The 27,868-nt window shown below is 39.3% G+C and overlaps 1 protein-coding gene across 4 annotated transcripts in view; it reads left to right on the top strand.

Annotated features, from left to right (window-relative positions):
- Positions 1 to 1,156: 1,156 nt before the first annotated feature.
- Positions 1,157 to 27,868, top strand: part of mcoln2 (mucolipin TRP cation channel 2) — a 68,768-nt gene continuing 42,056 nt past the window's right edge. The window contains exons 1-8 of one of the 4 annotated variants that reach the window (XM_020455529.2): positions 1,157 to 1,321; positions 2,170 to 2,323; positions 2,793 to 2,966; positions 3,511 to 3,664; positions 4,214 to 4,292; positions 15,232 to 15,328; positions 15,438 to 15,537; positions 19,504 to 19,616. In XM_020455529.2, the coding sequence (XP_020311118.1) occupies positions 2,177 to 2,323; positions 2,793 to 2,966; positions 3,511 to 3,664; positions 4,214 to 4,292; positions 15,232 to 15,328; positions 15,438 to 15,537; positions 19,504 to 19,616 (864 nt within the window). In that variant the 5' untranslated portion in view covers positions 1,157 to 1,321; positions 2,170 to 2,176. Of the gene's footprint in view, positions 1,444 to 1,757; positions 2,001 to 2,169; positions 2,324 to 2,792; positions 2,967 to 3,510; positions 3,665 to 4,213; positions 4,293 to 15,231; positions 15,329 to 15,437; positions 15,538 to 19,503; positions 19,617 to 27,868 lie in introns of those variants that run through there. The other 3 variants (XM_031800793.1, XM_020455527.2, XM_031800794.1) reach the window with 3 other exon arrangements.

The following is a 27,868-nucleotide window of genomic DNA, read 5'->3' as shown; positions in this document are numbered from 1 at the left end:
GCCATGTGGTAGTAGAGAAAACGGTCTATAACTTGGGTTACTGGAGTCTCTGACAATTTAATGGGCTTTCCTCTGATACAGCCTATTATATAGGTCCTGGATGGCAGGAAGCTTGGCACCAGTGATGAACTGGGCCATTCGCACTACCCTCTGTAGCGCCTTATGGTCAGATGCAGAGCAGTTGCCATACCAGGCGGTGATGCAACCGGTCAGGATGCTCTCTGGTGCAGTTGTAGAACCTTTTGAGGATCTGGGGGCCCACGACAAATCTTTTCAGCCTCCTTAAGGGGAAAAGGTTTTGTTGTGCCCTCTTCATGACTGTCTTGGTTTGTTTGGTCCATGACAGTTCGTTGGTGATGTGGACACCAAGGAACTTAACACTCGACCCGCTCCACTACAGCCCCGTCGATGTTAATGCGGGCCTGTTCGGCCCGCCTTTTCCTGTAGTCCATGATCAGCTCCTTAGTCTTGCTCACATCGAGGGAGAGGTTGCTGTCCTGGCACCACACTGCCAGTTCTCTGACCTCCTCCCTATAGGCCGTCTCATCATTGTCGGTGATCAGGCCTACCACTGTGTAGCCAGCAAGCTTAATGATGGTGTTGGAGTCGTGTTTGGCCAGGCAGTCGTGGGTGAACACGGCATACAGGAGTGGACTAGGTACACACCCCTGAGGGGCCCCAGTGTTAAGGCTCAGCGTGGCAGACGTGTTGCCTACTCTTACCACCTGAGGGCGGCCGTCAGGAAGTCCAGGATCGTGTTACATTCAAAATCCTAATGTAACAAATCATCTCAATTGTTTCTACTGCTGAAAGGAAATCATTATTTGACATTAAAATATTTTATTATTCTTCGTGTTACATTCAAAATCATGATTTATTTCATGATTGGCTGTTAAAGGTTGGCTTATCAACGCTATTTGTCCTGTATTTCGAACATTTGCGGATAAATGTGCGACCAATCAAGTATTTTTTTTTTAAACGTATCTTTATTTAACCCTTTACCGTGTATCTATGTTTTTCCTCTGCATGCCTTTCTTTGTTTGGTGAAATCCATACTTTTTATAAAATGTTAATCAAATACAACTACCGACTGTTTCCTTGTTGAGATTGAATTGGCACATGACCATTCGCTGATTTGCCAATCTTACAACACCAATGAGTCAGTCATTGGTATGTGATTAACTCTAGTCTGCGCTCAACTCTGTGGAGGAGTTGAGGTACTTGGCAAATCACAATACATTACACTACAGTATCAACAAGCTGAATTCAACTTTGGATTGGATATCTGATGCCTGTGTGTAGTCCACCAGCAGCGATTCATGTGAGTGACACACATTGTAACTTCTATTATGCTGCTCTGTGATATGATAATTAATCATATCTTATCATTATGGAATTGTTAGTCCAGTATCACGACGGGAGTGAGTCAGTTGGGCCGCTTGGGTAAGTAGTTTTTACAAGAAGTTGTCAAATATTATTTTTGAACTTTTAATACGAGTTGAGACATTCAGGAACTCTCAAAATCAATAAGCCTAACATGATTTTGGTAGAAAATGTCATTCAACTTAAGTGCAGTGAATGTATGTCTTAGCTGTAAAATTACACTGTACAACTAAAAAACAATATGCTGAAATGACTTACAAAACACCTCACGTTGTCACAACGAAAGCTTCATACTAGTCAACACTAGTGCAAATATTTTCAGTGCAGTGAGTTAACCTTGGACTTTTCCCCACATGAATGCAGTCACTGGTCAGTACAAGGAGTGTTCAGTACAGGGAGTGCTACATGTAGTACATTTATTTGTGCATTTATGGAAACACGTTTGGTGGAAAATATACTTTTTTTCTAAACTGACTGAAATTGCCTATTCAAACTGTTACTTCTCTTTCAATTTGAACTTCTGTGTCCTTCCCCTTTTCAAATGGGACAACACGGCTATTGGGAAACACTTAAAGGAACTTGTCAAAAGAGGATTATATGTTTTATCTTGTATTCCTGTAAGTAATTTTATTGGCCAAAAGATGTCATATAGCTCAATCATATTAATTTGAGTTCAAGTTGATAGTTTTTTTTTACCTCAAGTTGTTCCCAATCATTTTAGTTGCTATAATAATATTTAATACCTATTTAGACTAATAATAATGAGTATTGGGTTGTTTCTTTTAGTTCCACAATGAGCCAAGGCATAATCAAGGAGGAAATTCTTCGCGATGATCTAAAATACTACTTCATGAGCCCTTGTGAGAAATACAGGGCCAGACGCCAGTTACCATGGAAACTGGGGGTGCAGATCCTGAAAATCGTCATGATCACATCACAGGTATAGTCTGAGAAGTGTATCATTAGAACTGTTTCTCTCTTTTTAGGAATTATCAAAGGTAATTGCTAAGAATGGCTATTCTGGCTGTCAGTCTGTTTCTGCTCGCTGTCTTGTCAACTCCTTATGGAATTGGTTTGGCATGGCGGTAGAGCATAAAATAACAGACTGGCACCAAGACTTAAGAATGCTATCAACCCTTATGGATTTTTTTTATTCTCACAAATCATTAGGTGAATTTACACTGATTTGGTGACATAACAATTTGATATGGTTGTGATATGAAAGGCAAATGCCCAAATTAGGCTGTTTTAGTATTTTGTTCATCATTTCATTGTTGATACGATTCCCAAAAATTGTTCATGTCAGCAATCAAGTTTTCATGATAAAGCACTTTTCAGTACAGAGCAAAAAACAGATGTGTTTTGCATCATACTATCCCTTTAAATTGTGTATTTCTTCTCCCACCAAGCTTATCTTGTTTGGACTGAACAACCAGCTTGTGGTTTCCTACAAGGAGGAGAATGCTATGACCTTCAAGAACCTGTTCCTCAAGGACTATAGTGGAGTTGATGAGGAAGATTACAGTGTAGCTCTTTACTCCCAACAAGCCGTCTATGACAGTCTGTTCTATGTGCTGGATCAGGCAAGTCTCCAGGGCCCATATTCAGAGTAGGAGAACAGATCTAGTATCTAAACAAGTCTCCTGACTGTCCTTCTCTTTTACTCTAATCCAAATCTCTTTCTTACTGCCGCTTTCTCCCTTGCCTATCATCGGTTTCATAAATCATTCCTGTATTTTTGCTGAGTAAATTGGTCTCTGCCACTCATCAGGCAATTTTCCCCTGGGTTATCAATATTGCAGAGTCATAGTTATAGCCTAATGCTGCACACATAAGCATTTCACTCTTAAAACAAAAAAAAAGTGGGGAAAAACAGAGGTTGTGTTAAAGGGCAGCAGCTCAGATTTTCCCTGCGCCGATACCGTAGACGTGTGCTGCAGGCTGCGACATTACTGCTAGACCAGCCAGGCCACCTTTTACTGTTTTATGAGTGTGATTCTCCTTTTTTGTTTAAGGTGCTGGTGCAACATTTCATTAGTAGTTATGACTCATACACATAGCATTACATACAGTAGCTGGTAATGAGCAGAATGCACTTGTGTTTGAATGGTGTTCTGTTCCCTGCAGTACCGCCAGTTGGGGCGCCTCTCTGTGGGGCCTATCAGTTACGCTGAGGAGGATGGGAAACTGTTACCTCTGGTCATCTGTAAGGAGTACTACAAGAGAGGCAATGTGGAACCCTCGGACGATGCCTACGACATTGATGCTCAGTTAGAAAAAGGTCAGTGGACAAGGGCGAAATTGTGGAGTGGATATTTGGGAGGATGAACAGGGGAGGGTGCACCGGCAATTTCATTGACATTTTAAAGAGTATTTCCTGCAATTCTACATAGTTTGACATGACTTATTATACCTATTTTCAAGGGTTTTGCCATGGGGAAGAGAAACATTTGCAGTTTAAAATGCTATTCTATGAGATAATATGTTGCTGTTTTTAAAGTTAATTTTCTGCTACTAACTTTTGCCATGAGGCTGAGAGAAAATGTTGCAGTTTTAAAGTAACTGTCCAGTGAAAATCTTACTTTTTAAAGTTAATATTCTGTTAACTCGTACCTAAATAATGTTGTTGACTCAGCCTATACTCGTATTTGTGGCCAAAGTATAAATTGGAGAAAAAGCACTTCAAACCCGCACCTCAAACATCAAACAGACTGTTTAAATATCCTTGCTATTTCCTCATAGAGGATGATGTCATCCTTCAGAGAAGGAACAACTTCAATTGAACTACATATGGTTTAATTAGTTCTTCCAATCTTTTCATGTTTTGCAGTTTGTATGACACATGATCCAACAAACGTGAGCCAGTGGAAAGCAGAAAATGTGTCTTTTTTCAATCTGGAATTTTACAGGTACAGTTACTGAGCCAGGTGGCAACTGGGTCAGAGAACTAGGTTGTGTTCATTAGGCCATGCAACACAAAAAAAAACATGTTTCTTATTGGACATGTGAGTGTTTCCTAAGCCTAATGAACACAACCCTGATCATTGGAAAAGCTCCTCGCCACGGCACACGGAACCGGTTGGGGTCGGCCCGCCCTCCATTTGTTTTCATTTGCGGAGGCTTTCCTAACTGTTCATACCTCAGTGTTCCAGATAGACAGGAAATGGGCAGAGCGGGGCTCATATAGCTTAGTGGATTCACGTAGGCAAGTTCAGTACAAAACATCTCATAACGTTGCAAATAGGAAGGCCATGAATAGACATGACTCCTTAGAATAGCAGCAGTCATCAAAATTGTTAAGGCTTTATATATATATACAGTGAGGGATAAAAGTATTTGATTCCCTGCTGATTTTGTATGTTTGCCCTCTGACAAATAAATTATCAGTGTATAATTTTAATGGTAGGTTTATTTGAACAGTGAGAGACAGAATAACAAACAAAAAAATCCAGAAGAACGCATGTCAAAAATGTTATAAATTGATTTGCATTTTAATGAGGGAAATAAGTATTTGACCCCTCTCAATCAGAAAGATTTCTGGCTTCCAGGTGCCTTTTATATAGGTAACAAGCTGAGATTAGGAGCACACTCTTAAAGGGAGTGCTCGTTATCTCAGTGTGTTACCTGTATAAAAGACATCTGTCCACAGAAGCAATCAATCAATCAGATTCCAAACTCTCCACCATGGCCAAGGATGTCAGGGACAAGATTGTAGACCTACACAAGGCTGGAATGGGCTACAAGACCATCGCCAAGCAGCTTGGTGAGAAGGTGACAACAGTTGGTGCGATTATTCGCAAATGGAAGAAATACAAAAGAACAGTCAATCTCCCTCAGCCTGGGGCTCCATGCAAGATCTCACCTCGTGGAGTTGCAATGATCATGAGAACGGTGAGGAATCAGTCCAGAACTACACAGGAGGATCTTATCAATGATCTCAAGGCAGCTGGGACCATAGTCACCAAGAAAACAATTTGTAACACACTACGCCGTGAAGGACTGAAATCCTGCAGCGCACGCAAGGTCCCCCTGCTCAAGAAAGCACATATACATGCCCGTCTGAAGTTTGCCAATGAACATCTGAATGATTCAGAGGAAAACTGGGTGAAAGTGTTGTGGTCAGATGAGATCCAAAATGGAGCTCTTTGGCATCAACTCAACTCGCCGTGTTTGGAGGAGAAGGAATGCTGCATGGTGGTGGAAACATTATGCTTTCGGGGTGTTTTTCTGCTAAGGGGACAGGACAACTTCACCACATAAAAGGGACGATGAACAGGGCCATGTACCGTCAAATCTTGGGTGAGAACCTCCTTCCCTCAGCCAGGGGATTGAAAATGGGTCGTGGATGGGTATTACTGCATGACAATGACCCAAAACACACGGCCAGGGCAACAAATGAGTGGCTCAAGAAGAAGCACATTAAGGTTCTGGAGTGGCCTAGCCAGTCTCCAGACCTTAATCCCATAGAAAATCTGTGGAGGGAGTTGAAGGTTCAGTTTGCCAAACGCCAGCCTCGAAACCTTAATGACTTGGAGAAGATCTGCAAAGAGGAGTGGGACAAAATCCCTCCTGAGATGTGTGCAAACTACAAACCTCCTGAGATGTGTGCAAACTACAAGAAACATCTGAGCTCTGTGATTGCCAACAAGGGTTTTTCCACCAATTACTGTACTAAGTCATGTTTTGCAAAGGGGTCAAATATGTATTTCCCTCATTAAAATGCAAATTAATTTCTAAAATTTTTGACATATGTTTTTCTGTATTTTTTTGTTGTTAAAACCTTTTGTGACTAGGGGGCAGTATTTACATTTTTGGAAAAATAACGTTCCCGTAGTAAACTGGATATTTTGTCAGGACAAGATGCTAGAATATGCATATAATTGACAGCTTGGGATAGAAAACACTCTAAAGATTCCAAAACTGTAAAAATATTGTCTGTGAGTATAACAGAACTGATATTGCAGGCGAAAGCCTGAGAAAAATCCAATCCGGAAGTGCCTCATGTTTTGAAAGAGCTGCATCCCTATTGAGCAGTGAATGGGCTATCAACCAGATTACTTTTTCTCCATATTCCCCAAGGTGTCTACAGCATTGTGACATAGTTTTACGCATTTATGTTGAAGAATATCCGTAAGCGGCTACATTGCTCAGGTGGTCACCTGATGCTCTCAGAGTGATTCTCGCGTAAAATACAGAGGTAGCCATTATTCCAATTGGTCCTACTGAAAAACCAATTGTCCCGGTGGATATATTATCGAATAGATATTTGAAAAACACCTTGAGGATTGATTATAAACCACGTTTGCCATGTTTCTGTCGATATTATGGAGCTAATTTGGAATCTTTTTTCTGCGTTTTCGTGACTGCAATTTGACTCCCTGATTTGCATAGTGCTACTGATTTTGGAGTGCAAAACAACAATTATTACTGCAGAAACAATAATTAGTCGGGAGAGCACATACATTCTGATCCACTATTTTTTGCAGAGTGTTAAATATAAATGACACATTTTTTGCAGGTGATCTAATAATTTGTCCAGGTAAAAATGTTTTTGAATGTGCATTTCACGATCTAACAAAATCGTAGCCTACTTTTTGCGCTTTACATTGGAGTTTGGTGTTCTAGGTCAGAGATGGGCAACCTTGATGGGGGAGGGAGCCACAAGTCTGCATACCGAAATGAGCATTCCCCACCACATTGCATTCTTAGCATCACCTGTCTTGACATTGAAGAATACATTTTGTGCCACATAACATGGAATTAAAAATAATTTGGGGGGGTTTGGTTAGCATCATTTGATTTACACAACATGCTTACCACTTTGAAGATTCAAAATATTTTTTTTTGTGAAACAAACCAGAAATCAGACAAAGAAACAGAACTTGAACGTGCATAACTATTCACCCCCCAAGTCAATACTTTGTAGAGCCGGCTTTTGCAGCAATTACAGCTGCAAGTCTCTTGGGGTATGTCTCTATAAACTTGGCACATCTAGCTACTGGGATTTTTGCCCATTCTTCAAGGCAAAACTGCTCCAGCTCCTTCAAGTTGGATGAGTTCAATAGTGTAAAGCAATATTTAAGTCATACCACATTTTCTCAGTTGGATTCACTGTGGGGATAGTGTTCTTGGGGTGATGGGAGATGTTGGGTTCGCGCCAGACATAGTGTTTTCCTTGATGGCCAAAAAGCTACATTTTAGTTTCATCTGACCAGAGTACCTTCTTCTGTATGTTTGGGGAGTCTACCACATATCTTTTGGTGAACACTAAATATATTTGCTTATTTCTTTCTTTAAAACAATGGCTTTTTTCGGGCCACTCTTCTGTAAAACCCAGCTCTGTGGAGTTTATGGCTTAAATTGTTCCTATGGACAGATGCTCCAATCTCCGCTGTGGCGCTTTGCAGGTCCTTCAGGGGTATCTTTGGTCTCTTTGTTGCCTCTGATTAAGCCCTCCTTGCCTGGTCCGTGAGTTTTGGTGGGCGGCCCTCTCATGGCAGGTTTGTAGTGGGGCCATATTCTTTCCATTTATTAATAATGGATTTAATGGTGCTCCGGTGGGATGATCAAAGTTTCAGATTAAATTTTTTTAGAACCCAACCCTGATCTGTACTTCTCCACAACCTTGCCCCTGACCTGTTTGGAGAGCTCCTTGCTCTTCATGGTGACACTTTCATTACATGAAGGCCAAATAAAACATATATTTACTTTTTTTTATTTCACCTTTATTTAACCAGGTAGGCAAGTTGAGAACAAGTTCTCATTTACAATTGCGACCTGGCCAAGATAAAGCAAAGCAGTTCGACACATACAACAACACAGCGTTACACATGGAGTAAAACAAACATACAGTCAATAATACAGTAGAAAAAATAAGTCTATATACAATGTGAGCAAATGAGCTGAGATAAGGGAGGTAAAGGCAAAAAAATGCCATGGTGGCAAAGTAGATACAATATAGAAAGAATAACACGAATGGTATATTTGCAGTGGAACGTGCAAGGTAGAGATAGAAATAATGGGGTGCAAAGGAGCAAAATAAATAAATACTGTAGGGGAGAGGTAGTTGTTTTGGCTAAATTATAGATGGGCTATGTACAGGTGCAGTAATCTGTGAGCTGCTCTGACAGCTGGTGCTTAAAGCTAGTGAGGGAGATGTGTTTCCAGTTTCAGAGATTTTTGTAGTTCTTTCCAGTCATTGGCAGCGGAGAACTGGAAGGAGAGGCGGCCAAAGGAAGAATTGGTTTTGGGGGTGACCAGAGAGATATAACTGTCGAGCGCGTGCTACAGGTGGGTGCTGCTATGGTGACCAGCGAGCTGAGATAATGGGGAACTTTTCCTAGCATGGTCTTGTAGATTACCTGTAGCCAGTGGGTTTGGCGACGAGTATGAAGCGAGGGCCAGCGAACGAGAGCGTGAGGTGACAAAACGGATGGCACTGTGATAGACTGGATCCAACTGATTGAGTAGGGTATTGGAGGCTGTTTTATAAATGACATCGCCGAAGTCGAGGATCGGTAGGATGGTCAGTTTTATAAGGGTATGTATATAGCCTTGATACTGTTATTTTACTGTTGTTTTATGTCTTTACTTACCTACACACACACACACACCTTTTTTCGCACTATTGGTTAGAGCCTGTAAGTAAGCATTTCACTGTAAGGTCTACACCTGTTGTATTCGGCGCAAGTGACAAATAAACTTTGATTTGATCGAGGGTAATTCTTTATTATGTGAATTTCAACTCGGAATATGTACGACTTCACAACTGGTAATTACCACATATAGTCAAGGTGAGGACGACAACCGCCGGTGACCATAGCAATGGAGTAAATAAACATTTTCAAAGTGTGAAAAGTGAATCGCTATTAACACCATAAACATGCATAAAGTATTTAGAGGAAACAAATGATTAACCCAAAAATAGATTAGAAAATAACGATTTTTAGCTGATATTTGATTGATTTAAATGATTTTTAATTACAATACAATAAAAAATAAACATAGGACATCTACACTACAAGTATATTTTATTCTTAAATATAATATCATTAAAGTAAAGCAAATAAACCGAAATAAGATGTACAAATCACTACACATGAATTGTCAGTGACAACAGTTTTAAAAGTTAAAACCTCTTAAGACCCCTTTTTTCAATTTTTGTCTCAAATGACAAACCAAATGTAACTGCCTGTAGCTCAGGACCTGAAGCAAGGATATGCATATTCCATTTGAAAGGAAACACCGAAGTTTGTGGAATTATGAAATTAATGTAGGAGACTATAACACATTCGATCTGGTAGAAGATAATACAAACAAAAATAAGAGAAAGTCCAGCACAGCAGGGGTTCAAACTGTAGAACCCAGTTCCTACGTTTGAATATAAAAATTGAATTAATAAAAAAAAACTATGCTACATTTTATTTCTGGGACCCTCAGTATGACAAATCAGAGCAACACTATTGAATGTAGTAAGTACATTATTTACCTTCAGAGATGAATGTATCAAACCAGTTGCCGTGATACAAGTTTTTTGTTGTGTACTTTCCTCAAACATGGTGTTTTTTCACTGTAATAGCTACTGTAAATTGGGCAGTGCAGTTAGATTAATGATAATTTAAGCATTTTGCCCATATTTGACATGTCATGTCCTGGAAATTTGTGCTGTTACTTACGTCATGCTAATCACATTAGTGCACGTTAACTCAGTACCTAAAATAAACAGAAAATGGTCAGGGGTTACAATTGTATAAATATGATACAGTTGTAAGAATACAATGTTTTTATTAAATATTTGACTTCAAGTATATATTGCAAGTAATTTGCATCTGGAAGCTTCATTAAATAGCACCCGAAAAAACACGTCTCAACGTCAACAGTGAAGAGGCGACTCCGGGATGCTGGCCTTCTATGCAGAGTAGTAAAGAAAAATACAAATCTCAGACTGGCCAATAAAAATAAAAGATTAAGATAAGCAAAAGAACACAGACACTGGACAGAGGAACTCTGCCTAGAAGGCCTGCATCCCGGAGTTGCCTCAACTGTTGATGTTGAGACTAATTGAGGACTTATGAGGTGTCTGATTCTCAAACTAGTCACTCTAATGTACTTGTCCTCTTGCTCAGATGTGCAGATGTGGGCCTCGCACTCCTCTTTCTATTCTGGTTAGAGCCTGTTTGCGCTGTTATGTGAAGGTGGTAGAGTATATCTTCAGTTTCTTGGCAGTTTCCTGCCAAGCCTTCATTTCTCAGAACAAGAATAGACTGACGAGTTTCAGAAGAAAGTGCTTTGTTTCTGGCCATTTTGTGCCTGTAATCAAACCCACAAATGCTGATGCTCCAGATATTAAACTAGTCTAAAGGCCAGTTTCATTGCTTCTTTAATCAGGACAACAGTTTTCATCTGAGGAAACATAATTGCAAAAGGGTTTTCTAATGATTAAATAGCATTTTAAAATTATACATTTAGATTAGCTAACACAACGTGCCATTGGAACACAGGAGTGATTGTTGCTGATAATGGGCCTCTGTACGCCCATGTCGATATTCCATTAAAAATCTGCCATTTCCAGCTACAATGTCTACACTGTATTTCTGATCAATTTGATGTTATTTTAATGGAAGAGGACAAGGACATTTCTAAGTGACCCACAAAATCAATGGGGGGGGTCAATGCAAGTACTCTGGGTAGCCGTTTGATTAGCTGTTCAGGAGTCTTGTGGCTTGGGGGTAGACATGGAGCTTCAGTACCGCTTGATGTGTGGTAGCAGAGAGAATGACTAGGGTGGCTGGAGTCGTTGACACTTTTTGGGGAATTCCTCTGACACTGCCTGGTATACAAGTCCAAGATGGCAGGAAGCTTGGCCCAATTGATGTACTGGGCAGTAGTGCCTTGCGGTCAGAGGCCGAACTGTTGCCATACCAGGCAGTGATGCAACTGTAGAACTTTTTGAGGCTCTGGGGACCCACGCAAAATCTTTTCAGTCTCCTGAGGGGGAATAGGCTTTGTCGTGCCCTCTTCACGACTGTCTTAGGGTTGAGGGAGAGGTTGTTATCCTGGCACCACACGGCCAGGTCTCTGACCTCCTCCCTATAGGCTGTCTCATCGCTGTCGGTGATCAGGCCTAACACTGTTGTGTCGTCGGCAAACTCAATGATGGTGTTGGAGTTGTGACTGGCAATGCAGTCATGAGTGAACAGGGAGTACAGGAAGGGACTGAGCACACCTCTGAGGGGCCCCCGTGTGTTGTTACCTACCCTTACCACCTGGGGGTGGCCCGTCAGGAAGTCCACACTGGTCCAGTTGAGGAGGGAGGTGTTTAGGCCCAAGGTCTTTAGCTTAGTGATGAGCTTTGAGGGCACTATGGTGTTGAACGCTGAGCTGTAGTCAATGAATAGCATTCTCACATAGGTGTTATTTTTGTCAAGATGCAAAATGGCAGTGTGGAGTGCAATAGAGATTGTGTCATCTGTGGATCTGTTGGGGCGGTATGCAAATTGGAGTGGGTCTAGGGTTTCTGGGATGATGGTGTTGATGTGAACCATGATCAGCCTTTCAAAGTGCTAGGGGTCGGTAGTGGAATGGAACCATGACATCAGGAACCAAAACTCCTCCGTAGTGATCCGACACATGATAGCTAAATCAGCTGTTCGATTTAACTTACGGCATGTCAACTGAGCCAGGATCACAGTCAAATGGATTGCGTATTTCTCAAAGTCATCTTCCAAGCGTTGGAGGTGAGCAGTCATCACTTGTAAGTAAGTAGCCTTGCATGCCGGATCGGCTCATAGAGCAGAAGCCTTTGTCCTGTTTCTGTAGCATCAGGCAGCTTGATATACAAGTACACGCCCTGAACAGGACACTAGTCTATCGCAGGGCCTTACCCTCAATCAATCTCAATGCTGAGTGCCAAACGGCAACGAACCAGGTCCCACTTTCGTATGACTCGGCCAGGGATTGAACCTTCCAATCTCAGGGCGGACACTCTAATGACAAGACCACTCGTATGGGACACTTACTGATGCTGTTTTCTGTTAGAAACATGCACACCCAAGGGATGGGGGCATGAAATTCTTTCCTCTGAATCCACTGATTCGGTCGGTCACTTATCTGTAGAATGTTTTTATATTTCCCCTGCGTCGTTCAATTTCTCATATGTATGGCAATGTAACAGTTTGCTTAATTCACTGCTTGAGCACACTCCGCCAACATTGATGTCCTAGATGTCATATATTCCGTGTCTGAATCCTGGCATAGGAAGTCCACCAAAAATTGTGAAATTCCCATCCCCAATAGCATTTGTCTTGACTGAAAATGTAAAAGGGGGAGGTATTGCAATATACTGTAGAGATAGCCTGCAGAGTTCTGTCATACTATCTAGGTCTATGCCCAAACAGTTCGAGCTTCTACTTTTAAAGATCCATCTCTCCAGAAATAAGTCCTTCACTGTTGCCGTTTGTTATAGACCCCCCTCAGCTCCCAGCTGTGCCCTGGACACCATATGTGAATTGATTGCCCCCCATCTATCATCAGAGTTTGAACTGCTAGGTGACATAAATTGGGATATGATTAATACCCCGGCCGTCCTACAATCTAAGCTAGATGCCCTCAATCTCAAACAAATTATGAAGGAACCTACCAGGTCCAACCCCAAATTTGGGACACTGTAAAACACTAGTAAAATTAAATGCATGCTCTTCAACTGATTGCTGCCTGTACCCTTCCCGCCCGACTAGCATCACTACTCTGGACAGATCTGACTTAGAATATGTGGACAACTACAAATACCTAGGTGTCTGGCTAGACTGTAAACTCTCCTTCCAGACTCACATTAAGCATCTCCAATCCAATGTTAAATCTAGAATCGGCTTCCTATTTCGCAATAAAGCCCCCTTTACTTATGCTGCCAAACATAACCTCGTAAAACTGACTATCCTACCGATCCTCGACTTCAGCGATGTCATTTACAAAATAGCCTCCAACACTCTATCACAGTGCCATCCGTTTTGTCACCAAAGCCCCATATACTACCCACCACTGCGACCTGTATGCTCTCGTTGGCTGGCCCTCACTAAATATTCGTTGCCAAACCCACTGGCTCCAGGTCATCTAAGTCTTTGATCGGTAAAACTCCGCCTTATCTCAGCTTACTGGTCACCATAGCAACACTCACCCGTAGCACACGCTCCAGCAGGTATATTTCACTGGTCACCCCCAAAGCCAACACCACCTTTGGCCGCATTTCCTTCCAGTTCTCTGCTGTCAATGACTGGAACAAATTGCAAAAATCACTGAAGCTAGAGACTTATATCTCCCTCACTAACTTTTAGCGTCAGCTGTCAGAGCAGCTTAACGATCGCTGCAGCTGTACACAGCCCATCCAACCAACTACCTACCTAATCCCCATATTTGTTTTAGTTTTTCTGCTCTTTTGCAAACCAGTATTTCCACTTGCACATCCTCATCAGCACATATATCAATTTAGCATGTGAATTGCTAAATTGTAATTACTTCTCCACTATTAGCCTATTTATTGCCTTACCTCCTACTTAATTTGCACACACTGTATACAGATGTTTCTATTGTTATTGACTGTACGTTTTTTGATGCCATGTGTAACTTGTAAATGAGAACTTGGTTTAAACTGGCCTACCTAGTTAAATAAAGTGAAATAAATAAAAATTCCAGTGTTACATCCATAAATAGAACATTATCATGCTCTGATCCCATATCTCCATGTAGTTTTGCAAACAGGCGTGCGCACAGTGAATGTGGTTTGATGTTGTTTACAATCGAAGTTACCTGCTGCAGTATATCTCTGAGTTCTGTGCTTAGATCTTTTGCCACCAGTTGCTCTCGGTGTATCATTCAATGCGACCTTATGGCAGAAGGAGATAGATGGAGCCCCATCTGTGCAAAAGCCCACCATCCGATACCTTGTAGAATCTGTTTTTCTGCACATCCCCTGTGCCGTTTCATTCTCGGGAATCGTGAGACAGAACTGTGTGGGTGTGGGGGTGTCGGTGTGTGGGGGTGTTGGTGTGTGTGTCGGCCCTCACAGCTAACGTCCCTTTGGAGAACATAAACTGGGGAGTTTGAGTTTCGTCAGTTTCCTCTTGATTACTAGCAATAGCATAAATTCCTTGTTTAACAGTATTATCTGACAAAGATAATGATGTGAGTTTCTATGCCTCTGCCTCCCCACACATTGTTTTCACCATATCAATTGTGGACGGTAATATCAAAGTCGGTCTGCAATAGTGTGTGGTTTCATGGCGTAGTGGGCCTATTTTTCCATGATCTAAGGGCACTCTCTGGTTTCTTTTATATTTTAAAAATGTAGATTTTTAAAGTTAACCACATTACAATGATGGGGGGGGGGGTTTGCTGAAGAGTATTTCTGGCTTTAATAAAGCGTGGGGAAAAACTCATTCTGATAGGCTGGGCCTAGCTCCCCAGTGGGTGGGCCTAGCTTCCAAGTGGGTGGGCTTATGGCTGCACCCATGTTTGTGAAATCCATAGATTAGGGCCTAATACATTTATTTCAATATGATTAACTCTCCAGCAACCCCATTTTCAAATTCGGCAACCCCATATGGGGTCACAATCCATGGTTTGGGAAACGCTGGCTTATGGGTAATGTGATTGAGGTTTTACATGTACCTGCTGATGTATCACCATGCAGGCTACGTTGTGTCGAGCGTGGTGGAATGAAAATGCATCTCAACCAAGGAAAATGTGTGGTGGGCTGACCCCGCCAACTTTGCCCCGTTCCTTGTGCTGCAACGAGGGGTACTTGAATCATTTGGGGATTGATTTCTTATTAACGTTGGCATGTTTTCCTTTCAGGCTTGTCGATATCAAGATCACTTTTCAACTTAAAGGAATCAACCTGCAAACAGTGCGCTCACATGAGTTACCGGACTGTTATGTATTTTTTGTTACGGTAAGGTTCCTTTGTTGTGTTTAAACATGTAACCCATCATCATTCCCATGGAGCGCTGTTGGTACTGTTAGACCATTTTTTATCTGTTTTCAGTTGTCTCTTTCTCCAGATCACATTTGATAACCAGTGTCACAGCGGAAAGATAAAAATCTTCCTTGACATTGATGCACTGAGCAGTGCGTGCAAAAACTGGATGATTTCAGGGACTGGTAAGTATAGTTAAGTTTGAGTTATTAAGAAACCAATTTGTTCATCAGGATTAATTGTCCTGGGTAATTAAATAAACACAGTATGTTCAAATACTTGAGGTGCCGTTAAGTAGGTGTGCATGCAAAGCAATGCACATCTCCAGATTTCTTACTCATATTATTATAATTATTTGATTTATTCCGCCCGTTCCAGCATTTAAATTACTTAAGCTATTAACATGAAACCAACTTCCAAATGTGCAGACCGACCCAACTTATTTTTGATATTGTATACTTTTGTACTACAGCAATATTTAAATGAAGTCACAATACATTTCAATGGAAATAAAAGTGCCATAGACTTACACCATATATACAAAAGTAAGTGGACACCCCTTCAAATGAGTAGATTTGTATATTTCAGCCACACTCGTTGCTCGCAGATGTATAAAATCGAGCACCCAGACATGGAATCTCCATATACAAACATTGGCAATACAATGGCCTTATTGAAGACCCGAGTGACTTTCTGCCCTGCTAGAGCTGCCCCGGTCAACTGTAAGTGATGTTATTGTGAAGTGGAAACATCTAGGAGCAACAACAGCTCAGCCGCGAAGTGGTAGGCCACACAAGCTCACAGATTTGGACCGCCGAGTCCTGAATACGTAGTGCAGAAAAAACATATGTCCTCGGTTTCAACACTCACAACTCTGGAAGCAACGTCAGCTAAATAAATGTTAATCGGGAGCTTCATTAAATGGGTTTCCAAGATCACCATACGCAATGCCGACAAGCGTCGGCTGGAGATGTGTAAAGCTAACCCCCATTGGACTGTGGACAGTTGAAACTGGAGCAGCAGCACGACCAGGTGGACTCGGGACAGCTGAGAATACTTGCCCGTATTCATAGTGCCAACGGTAAAGTTTGGTGGAGGAGGAATAATGGTCTGGGGTGGTTTTTCATGGTTCGGACTGGGCCCCTTAGTTCCAGTGAAGGGACATCACGCTACAGCATACAATGGCATTCTAGACGATTCTGCGCTTCCAACTTTGTGGAAACAGTTTTGGGAAGGCCCTTTCCTGTTTCAGCATGATAATGCCCCCCCGTGCACAAAGCGAGGTCCATACAGAAATGGTTTGCTGAGATCGGTGTGGAAGAACTTGACTGGCCTGCACAGAGCCCTGACCTTAACCCCATTGAACACCTTTGAGATGAATTGGAACACCAACTTCCAAGCCAGGCCTAATCCCCAGTGCCCAACCTCACTAATGCTCTTGTGGCTGAATGGAAGAAAGTCCTCTCGGCAAGGTTCCTTGAGTTAGTGGAAAGCCTTCCCAGAAGAGTGGAGGCTGTTATAACTACACTGAACAAAAATTTAAAAGCAACATGTAAAGTGTTGGTCCCATATTTCATGAGCTGAAATAAAAAATCCCAGAAATGTTCCATATGAAAAAAAAGCTTATTTCTCTCAAATATTCTGAACAAATTTGTTAAGTGAGCATTTCTTCTTAGCCAAGATGATTGAGTTGGACTATTTCTGTCTATAATAAAGCCCCTTTTCTGTGGGAAAAATCATTCTGATTGGCTGCGCCTATGCCTCCCATGGCCCACCCATGGCTGCACTCCTGTTTAGTTAAATGATAAATCATAGATTAGGGCATAATGAGTTCATTTAAATCCACTGATTTCCTTATATGAACTGTAACTCAGTAAAATCTTTAAAACATTTTAATGTTGCGTTTATATTTTTGGTGAGTATACATATGTTGGCATAACATAACTCGCTAACAGTAACTATTGAACTGTTTAGCTAGATACACCAAACCAACTTTCTCATTTTCAGGCTATCCTAATTTCAAGTTATTTAACTTTTATCAACTATAATTATACACATTTTCTTAAAATACATCACCAACCGTAAATCTTAAACCATTCAAGCTAGAGATACTAATCCAACTTCCTCATGTTCAGGCTATCCTGACATTGAATTCTTAAACTTTTATCAACTATAACTATATGAAATTGCATGAATTTGCATAAAGAAACTACAAACAATAATTATTGAAAAGTTCAAGCTACAGTAATAGGCACCAAACAAAATTCCACATGTTCAGGCTATCCTAACTTCAAATACTTAAATGTTTACAGCAACAAAAAACACAAATGTACATGCATTTGCATAAATAACTCATCAATAGGAACTCTTGAACTGTTTAAGCTACTGTAGAGCCAAAAACCCAACCGTCACATATTCAGGCTATCCTAAATTCAAATTCTTATACAATTTTATCAACTATAACTATGTAATTTGCGTAAATCAGCATACAATTTTTAACCAACAGTAATTGTTGAACCATTCAAGCTAGATCACATGTTCAGGCTATCCTAACTTCAAAATCGTAACTGTAACAACTATACAAATGTAACTAAATTAACATAAAATTACTCGCCAACAGTAACTATTGATCTGTTCAAGCTAGATACACCAAACCAATTTTTACATGTTCAGGATATCATAAATTCTAAATCTTCAAAAGATTTCAACAACTATACAAATTGTAATACTTTAATTCAGTTATTTTATGCAAGTGACGGTTCAAGCTAAAGACACCAAACCACCTTTCACATGTTCATTGCATAAATTAGCATTTCCTCATGTTTAGGCTATCCTAACATCCAATTCTTAGACTTTTATCTACTATAACTACATGAAATGGCGTACATTTGAATAAAAAAACTACAAATAGTCATTATTGAACCGTTCAAGCTGTAGGCACCAAACATACTTCCACATGTTCAGACTATCCTAACTTCAAATTCGTAAAAACTATACTATACAAATTCACATACATTAACATAATATAACTCACCAACAGTATCTCTTAAACCATTCTTCAAGCTAGAGATACTAAACCAACTTCCTCATGTTCAGAGTATCCTAATTTTAATTTAACCTACTTTAAATAAAAAATGTACATACATTTGCATAAATAACTCACCAACAGTAACTCCGGATCCGTTCACGTTTTTGCCACCAAACCAACCTTTACATGACTGTCCTAACCACAAATTCCTACTTTGAACAACTTCAACTGTATACATTTGCATAAATTATAATAAATGTATAACCCACCAACAGTAACTCTTGACACGTTCAAGCTAGAGACATCAGCCTATCCTAACTTCAAATTCTCAAAAATGAATCAACTGTAATTTGCATAAAATTACCAACCCACAGTAACTATTGAACCGTTCAAGCTAGAGAAACCAAACCAAATTTCTCATGTTCAAGCTATCCTAACTTTAAACTCTTAACTTTTATCAACTATAATTGCATAAATTAATCAAATGTATACCTAAAGGTGTCCTAAAATTCTAAATCAAATAGTTAAATGATCCATCATATGACTATCTTAAAACAATTCCATATGTTAGCTTGTTAACCCCCCACCCAACAGCTTAGACTTTTAGAGGCTAATAGCATACACTTACTCACTGACAGTATCTCTTGAACTGTTCAATATTGAGACACCAAACCAACTTTCACAAGTTCAGGCTATCCTAACTTCACACTTTTTTGTAAAACTTTTGTCAACTATAACACTAAACCAACTTCCACATTTTAAGACTATTCAATCAATCAATCCATCACAAGCTAGCATGCACACCATATTTTCTTCAGGAAATGTACTTTTCTAGTTTTGCCTGCCTTACTAGCTTTTGCTAGTAGAGGAAAGTTGGTAAGTTGCTCCAGAATGTTTGCTAAATGACTGTCAAATGTACTTTTGAGTATAATTTGACTTTTGTACTCTATTTGAACTAGGTCTCGTATAAGTCCAAATCCAACCATAATGTTTTTTCTCTATACAACCAATACTGAAGACTTCCAATGTTGACACTGACACTGTCAAAAGCCTCAAAGCCTTGGAAGCATGGGAAGAGTTTTGTAACCCAATTATGTAACCCATGTGTCTTTATCTGTTTCAGCTCAGAAGAACACACACTACCTTCTGGTGTTTGATGGCTTTGTCATACTGGTTTGCCTGACCTCGGCCGTGCTATGCACACGCTCCATCGTTCTGGCAGTCAAATTACTGCAGGTCAGTTAATGATACATTATGGGAAGTTTAGTTGCTAATTATATACATCACATTTCAGCTTGAAAGGTCCATGTTGGCTGTATGGTTAATACACATGTAGGATGTGAATTTCTTGTCTCATAAAACCCAACTCGTGTTTTAGCTAAAACAATATAGGCTTTGCTCATGGGTGCGATGTCATTTCTGGACAATATTTATCTCCATTTAGAGGGTTCCCTTTTGGCTCAAAAGCCAAGTTGTAGGTGTTCTGGAGCTTGACCCCTCACTGGCCAATAAGAATGTGCCCCATGGCTAAATATGTGGTTGATTCAAGTTGAGTATTTACAGTCTTATGTATTGTGTTGTAATCAACTCCAATTACAATATTCCATTATGGCCTGGTTTGTTAAATAGCCTACAGAAACAAAATAACAAAATATATGTAGGCCAGTCCTATCTTCATTTAATGTGTTGAACATGTTTGCAGTCCACATTGTAAAAAGCCTAATTGCATGGATTCAATATGGAAATCTATAGTTAAACCTATCATTCACACTGATATACTGTAGGTGCTAGGCCTACTGTAAATTGCATTATGGCTGAGCCATGGACATGCCAAACATTGTCAATAAGCAAGATTAAATTCACTATTGATAAGGCTTTAAGATTGAATAATTCGGCTCAAAATGAAATAAGACTTGTTTTAAATAGGCTATATCTAAATAAAGTTACATGCCCCACAAACAACCTTCATTGAAGGGAACGGAGGCTATGCAATTATATCTTCTTTTTTATTTATTTTTATTGAATATCCCAAACCTACAATATACTTGCAATGAAGCCTCTCAACAACTACACCACACCAGTCATCCGACCGACTCCCATTCAGAGAAACACACAGAAGCATCCAGGGTCAATGCCCTGCTCAAGGGCACGTTGACATATCTCCCACCAGGCCAAAAAACGTGAACCTGAACCCTCTAAGATCCTCCCACGGTCTCCCTATGGCTGTTCCTCAACCATCCGAGACCACTCCCACAGTCCCCCCCACCAAAACAAATAAGAAAAAAAATACAATTAATTACATTCCCCACCCCCGAGAACCCCTCAATGCACCAACAACCAAGAAAATGAACTAAAGAGAAAAAAGAAAAAGACAAGAAACAGCAAACAACAGCGCAACAGGACATCAAGGACAACTAAAATCATAACAGCAATGCCAACTGTATATGTTGGAGTGCATGTCTGGCACAATTACGTGTGTGTAGGTGTGTCCGTGTATGCATGTATTTGAATGAGTGTGTGTGTATATGCATGTGTACAAAAACCTGCACGGCATCAGCCTCATCTTTGACCATCATTCTATCTCCCACACAGCATTTCCCACTCCTACTTATCTCCAATTACACATCCCAACCCTCAGCTTCCCTCGGCCCATCCCACCCATCTCTGCTGGTCTCCCTCTATGGATTTCTATGCAACATATACAGTGCCTTGCGAAAGTATTCGGCCCCCTTGAACTTTGCGACCTTTTGCCACATTTCAGGCTTCAAACATAAAGATATAAAACTGTATTTTTTTGTGAAGAATCAACAACAAGTGGGACACAATCATGAAGTGGAACGACATTTATTGTATATTTCAAACTTTTTTAACAAATCAAAAACTGAAAAATTGGGAGTGCAAAATTATTCAGCCCCTTTACTTTCAGTGCAGCAAACTCTCTCCAGAAGTTCAGTGAGGATCTCTGAATGATCCAATGTTGACCTCCGTATAAATGCACCTGCACTGTGATAGTCTCAGAGGGCCGTTAAAAGCGCAGAGAGCATCATGAAGAACAAGGAACACACCAGGCAGGTCCGAGATACTGTTGTGGAGAAGTTTAAAGCCGGATTTGGATACAAAAAGATTTCCCAAGCTTTAAACATCCCAAGGAGCACTGTGCAAGCGATAATATTGAAATGGAAGGAGTATCAGACCACTGCAAATCTACCAAGACCTGGCCGTCCCTCTAAACTTTCAGCTCATACAAGGAGAAGACTGATCAGAGATGCAGCCAAGAGGCCCATGATCACTCTGGATGAACTGCAGAGATCTACAGCTGAGGTGGGAGACTCTGTCCATAGGACAACAATCAGTCGTATATTGCACAAATCTGGCCTTTATGGAAGAGTGGCAAGAAGAAAGCCATTTCTTAAAGATATCCATAAAAAGTGTTGTTTAAAGTTTGCCACAAGCCACCTGGGAGACACACCAAACATGTGGAAGAAGGTGCTCTGGTCAGATGAAACCAAAATTGAACTTTTTGGCAACAATGCAAAACGTTATGTTTGGCGTAAAAGCAACACAACTCATCACCCTGAACATACCATCCCCACTGTCAAACATGGTGGTGGCAGCATCATGGTTTGGGCCTGCTTTTCTTCAGCAGGGACAGGGAAGATGGTTAAAATTGATGGGAAGATGGATGGAGCCAAATACAGGACCATTCTGGAAGAAAACCTGATGGAGTCTGCAAAAGACCTGAGACTGGGACGGAGATTTGTCTTCCAACAAGACAATGATCCAAAACATAAAGCAAAATCTACAATGGAATGGTTCAAAAATAAACATATCCAGGTGTTAGAATGGCCAAGTCAAAGTCCAGACCTGAATCCAATCGAGAATCTGTGGAAAGAACTGAAAACTGCTGTTCACAAATGCTCTCCATCCAACCTCACTGAGCTCGAGCTGTTTTGCAAGGAGGAATGGGAAAAAATGTTGGTCTCTCGATGTGCAAAACTGATAGAGACATACCCCAAGCGACTTACAGCTGTAATCACAGCAAAAGGTGGCGCTACAAAGTCTTAACTTAAGGGGGCTGAATAATTTTGCACGCCCAATTTTTCAGTTTTTGATTTGTTAAAAAAGTTTGAAATATCCAATAAATGTCGTTCCACTTCATGATTGTGTCCCACTTGTTGTTGATTCTTCACAAAAAAATACAGTTTTATATCTTTATGTTTGAAGCCTGAAATGTGGCAAAAGGTCGCAAAGTTCAAGGGGGCCGAATACTTTCGCAAGGCACTGTATCTTTCATCTATACTGTGATGTTTAACGTACAATTCCAATCTATCTAATCGAATAGAATCCACAGATTGCGAGTTGAAGATACATTTTTTTTCTTTTACTAAGAGTATTAGTAAATGACTGACCCGGTTTCTCCAGATCTCCTAACAAATCAAATCAAATCCAAATCAAATCAAATGTTATTTGTCACATACATGGTTAGCAGATGTTAGTGCGAGTGTAGCGAAATGCTTGTGCTTCTAGTTCCGACAATGCAGTAATAACCAACAAGTAATCTAGCTAACAATTCCAAAACTACTACCTTATAGACACAAGTGTAAGGGGATAAAGAATATGTACATAAGATATATGAATGAGTGATGGTACAGAGTGGCATAGGCAAGATACAGTAGATGGTATTGAGTGCAGTATATACATATGAGATGAGTATGTAAACAAAGTGGCATAGTTAGAGTGGCTAGTGATACATGTATTACATAAGGATGCAGTAGATGATATAGAGTACAGTATATACGTATACATATGAGATGAATAATGTAGGGTATGTAAACATTATATTAGGTAGCATTGTTTAAAGTGGCTAGTGATATATATAACAGTACTATTTCTAGGGTCAATTTTAGAGGGTCAATTTTAGGGTCATTTTCAACCATTCCAGAACCTGAGACCAGAAACAGGCTACCTGAGGGCAATACCAAAATAAATAATCTATTGATTCTGTATCCTCACAACAAAATCTGCAAAGCTTTGATGATTTTATGCCCCAAATTTTCAACATTTTGTTGGTGGCAAGAATTCTATAATAATTTTAGCTGAAAAGCACTTGAATCTTGCGTAGTTTTATATATCAACTCATACACCCTGTACCATGGAATCGGTACATCAAAAATCTCTTCAACTATTTTGCAACCTATATGGCACAGTTGTCAACATGCTGGTCCTCAAATGAAACTGGTATACTTTCCTATTTATGCTATTTTTATTATTCCGCCAGTTTTGATCCTTTATATCGGGCAGACAGACGAGTTCCCTACCTCTTCCCGCTGCCACCTCCATTTTTGGGGTAATGCTGTAATCAATTGGTTGTACTCTAGGATTGAGCAGACCTTCCCATACAATTCTGATAACTCCATGAGGGACATAAATATAACTATTAACTCTACTATTCCAATTTGCAAAATAATTTAAGAACAAAATACTCTTTTAAAGCATCTTTCCCATAAATACAGCTTTTTTTTTTATCAACCAGCACATTTGAGTTCAGCCATAATATTTGTTGTAATATTTGTTATATATTTTCAGGGGGATGAAATTGAAATTGTAGCCAACTCTGCAAAGCTTGTTTGAAAAAGAGAGATACTTTGAAAAAGTATCATTTTCAATTAATAGAAAATGTGACATGGCAATCTGCACAAAAGCAAAAAGGCAATTTTTAAAACAATGGATGTAGTAATCTACTTGAGAACTATTTAGGGTTCAAGTAAAACTTTTGAATACATTAAGCTTTTAGAGGATTAGTGCTTTATATTTAATAATCTCAACCCACCCAATTCATTTTATTTATATTTATATTGATTGTCTGGTTTAGCGTCCCAGATAAAGCTAAATTAGTTTTGCTCATATGATTTCAAAAATGAATCAGGAATAGGCAGCACCATAAGTAAATGAGTAAACTGAGATATGACTAAGGAGTTAATCAGGGCAATTTTCCATAAATAGACAGGCATTTACCTCCATGGTTGCAGGATCTTGTCAATTTTTACAAGATTTCTATTGAAATTCATTTGTGGAGAGCTTATTTATAAATTTTGAGATATGAATACCAAGTATGTCTACTTCACCATCAGCGCTTTTTATAGGTAAACTGCAGGGTAATGTAAAAGTTTTATTTTTTATAGATCCAATACCTAACATTGTACACTAATCATAATTAGGTTTTAGACCAGATAGTACAACAAAGTAATCTAGATCTTCAATGAGACATTGCAGGGATCTAGCTTGCGGACTTAATATAAAACTTGAGTCATCGGCATACATGGACACCTTTGTTTTTAAGCATTGGATTTTTAATCCTCTAATATTGTTATTGGATCTGATTTTAATAGCTAGCATTTCGATGGCCATAGCGAAAAGATATGGTGACAGTGGACACCCTTGTTTAACTCCTCTTAACAATTCAGACTCTCTGAGTAGTAGCCGTTATTTACTATTTTACACCTGGGGTTGATATATATTATTTTTTTACCCATTTTATAAGAGAATCACGGAAATTTAAAAAATCCAGGCATTTATAAATTAAATCCAGTCTTAATCAAATGCCTGCTATAAACTGCTATAAATGCATGGCTTCTTTTAGATGTTTCATAATGTTCTATTATTTCTATTAGTTGTCATATATTATCTCCAATGTATCGTCCATGTAAAAAACCTGTCTGATAAGGATGAACAATACCTGGTAAAACCCTTTTAATTCTGAGTCCTATGCATTTCACTAGTATTTTTTGCATCACAACATTGAAGTGTAAGGGGCCTCCAGTTTTTTAGATAGACTAGATCTTTATATTTGCCATTTGGGTCTTGTTTTAATAATAGAGAAATCAGAACTTCCTGCTGAGTACCTGACAGACTACCATTTCTATAGGAGTAGTTAAAACAATCTAACAATGGAGCTTGAAGTATATCAATAAAGGCTTGATATACCAAAATGTATGCCATCAAGACTGAAAGGATTTAATAGCCTCAAAGTTCTTCCTCTGTAATATGGCCTTTGCAGTGAACTTTGTGTACATCGGTTAACTTCTTAAGGTATGGGGGGGGGCAGCATTTTCACTTTTGGATAAATAGCGTGCCCAATTTCAACTTCCTGCTACTCATGCCAAGAATATAAGATATGCATATTATTAGTAGTGACATGATTATTGAATCATGTCTGTGAGTATAACAGAACTTATGTAGCAGGCAAAACCCAGAGGACTAACCGTTCAATTTTTTTTTTGAGGTCTCTGTCTGTTCAGTGAGATCTCATTGGGAAACGATATTTCTTAGGCACTTGTTTTCAGTTCCTACCGCTTCCACTGGATGTCACCAGTCTTTGAAATTTGGTTGAGGTTATTCCTTTGTGCAATGAAGAAGTACGGCCATCTAGGAAATGGGTGAAACTGTTGAGAGTGGTTTGTTGTCTTCCTGTATTGAACATAGATAGACCCTCTTCAATTTGATTGATTATTAACGTTTAAAAATACCTAAAGATGTATTACAAAAGTAGTTTGAAATGTTTTGGCAAAGTTTACAGATATTTTGTAGTGACGTTGCGCAATTTGGAAGCTGTTTTGTTCTGGATCAAACGGGCCAAATAAATGGACATTTTGGATATATATGGATGGAATTAATCGAACAAAAGGACCAATTGTGATGTTTATGGGACATATTGGAGTGCCAACAAAAGAAGCTCGTCAAAGGAAAGGCATGTTTTATATTTTCTTTCTACGTTTTGTGTAGCGCCTGCAGGGTTGAAATATGCTACTCTCTTTGTTTACTGTAGTGCTATCATCAGATAATAGCTTCTTATGCTTTCGCCGAAAAGCCTTTTTAAAATCTGACATGTTGACTGGATTCACAACTAGTGTAGCTTTAATTTAGTATCTTACATGTGTGATTTAATGAAAGTTTAATTTGTATATAATTTTATTTGAATTTGCCGCGCTGCATTTTCTCTGGCTTTTGGCCAAGTTAAGAATAAGAAGTTAAAACTTCTTATGTCTGCAGTCCCGTTAAAGGGATCGATATGACAACAGCCAGTGGAAGTGCAGGGCGCCAAATTCAAAACATCAAAAATCTCATAATTAAAATTCCTCAAACATACATGTATTTTATACCATTTTAAAGGTTATCTTGATGTTAATCCCACCACAGTATCCGATTTCAAATATGCTTTACAGCAAAAGCACCACGAACGATTATGTTAGGTCACCACCAAACGACAATAAACACAGCCATTTTTTCCAGCCAAAGATAGCAGTCACAATAATCACAAATAGAGAAAATTAATCACTAACCTTTGATGATCTTCATCAGATGACACTCATAGGACTTCATGTTACACAATACATGTATGTTTTGTTTGATAAAGTTCATATTTATCAAAATATGAGTTGACATAGGCGCGTTACATTCACTAGTTCCAAAAACATCCAGTGATTTTGCATAGCCACATCATTCAACAGAAATACTCATCATAAATAATAATAATAATACAAGTTATACAAGTTTTGTTAGATAATGTCTGATATTTATGTCCAAATACCTCCTTTAGTTAGCGTGTTTGGTATATATATATATATATATATTTCAAACGCTCATTCTGGTCAGCGTTACTTCGGACAAAAACTTTAAAAAGTTATATTACAGGTTAAAGAAACATTTCAAACTAAGTACAGAATCAATCATTAGGATGTTTTTAACATATAGATTCAATAAAGTTCCAACTGGAGTATTCCTTTGTGTCTTGGTGAACAATGGAACGCAAGTGGATACCATGAGGAATGCACGTGATCAGAAAATGGCTGACTGCCAGTCACCTGATAGATTCTGCTCTCATTCAGTCCCACAGTAGAAGTCTCATTCAAAATTCTATAGACGGTTGACATCTAGTGGAAGCCCTAGGAAGTGCAACATCATGAATATCTCAAGGGGATTTCAATGGGAACCTTGGTGAATACATACCAAGCTCAGATTTCTCACTTCCTGTTTTGATTTCTCCTCAGGATTTTGCATGCCATATGAGTTCTGTTATACTCACAGACATCATTCAAACAGTTTTAGAAATTGTAGATTGTTTTCTATCCAATACTAATAATAATATGCATACATAATAATTGAGACTGAGGAGCAGGCCGTTTACTTTGGGCAACTTATTCATCCAAGCTGCTCAATACTATTATTGAATACTATTATTTATATTATTTGGAAAGAATTCCTTACAGTAATCTTCATTCAGTGGGAGAGGATGAGATGGAAAATAGCATCTGCCTAAAATATTTAGCTTCCTCTTTTAAAATATAATTTGGAGAATCATAGATGACTCCATCTTCAGTAACGAGATTCTGCAAATTATTTTTGTTAGCGTTCCTGTATTGGAGATTCAGGAAGAATTTTGTACATTTTTCTCCATATTCCATTCAGTTTGCTTTATTTTTGTAATAATT

Source organism: Oncorhynchus kisutch, linkage group LG21 (genome assembly GCF_002021735.2).
Source record: "Oncorhynchus kisutch isolate 150728-3 linkage group LG21, Okis_V2, whole genome shotgun sequence".
Classification (NCBI taxonomy): domain Eukaryota; kingdom Metazoa; phylum Chordata; class Actinopteri; order Salmoniformes; family Salmonidae; genus Oncorhynchus; species Oncorhynchus kisutch.
Note: the sequence above shows the minus strand (reverse complement) of the source record. Positions and strands in the feature narration are given on the sequence as shown.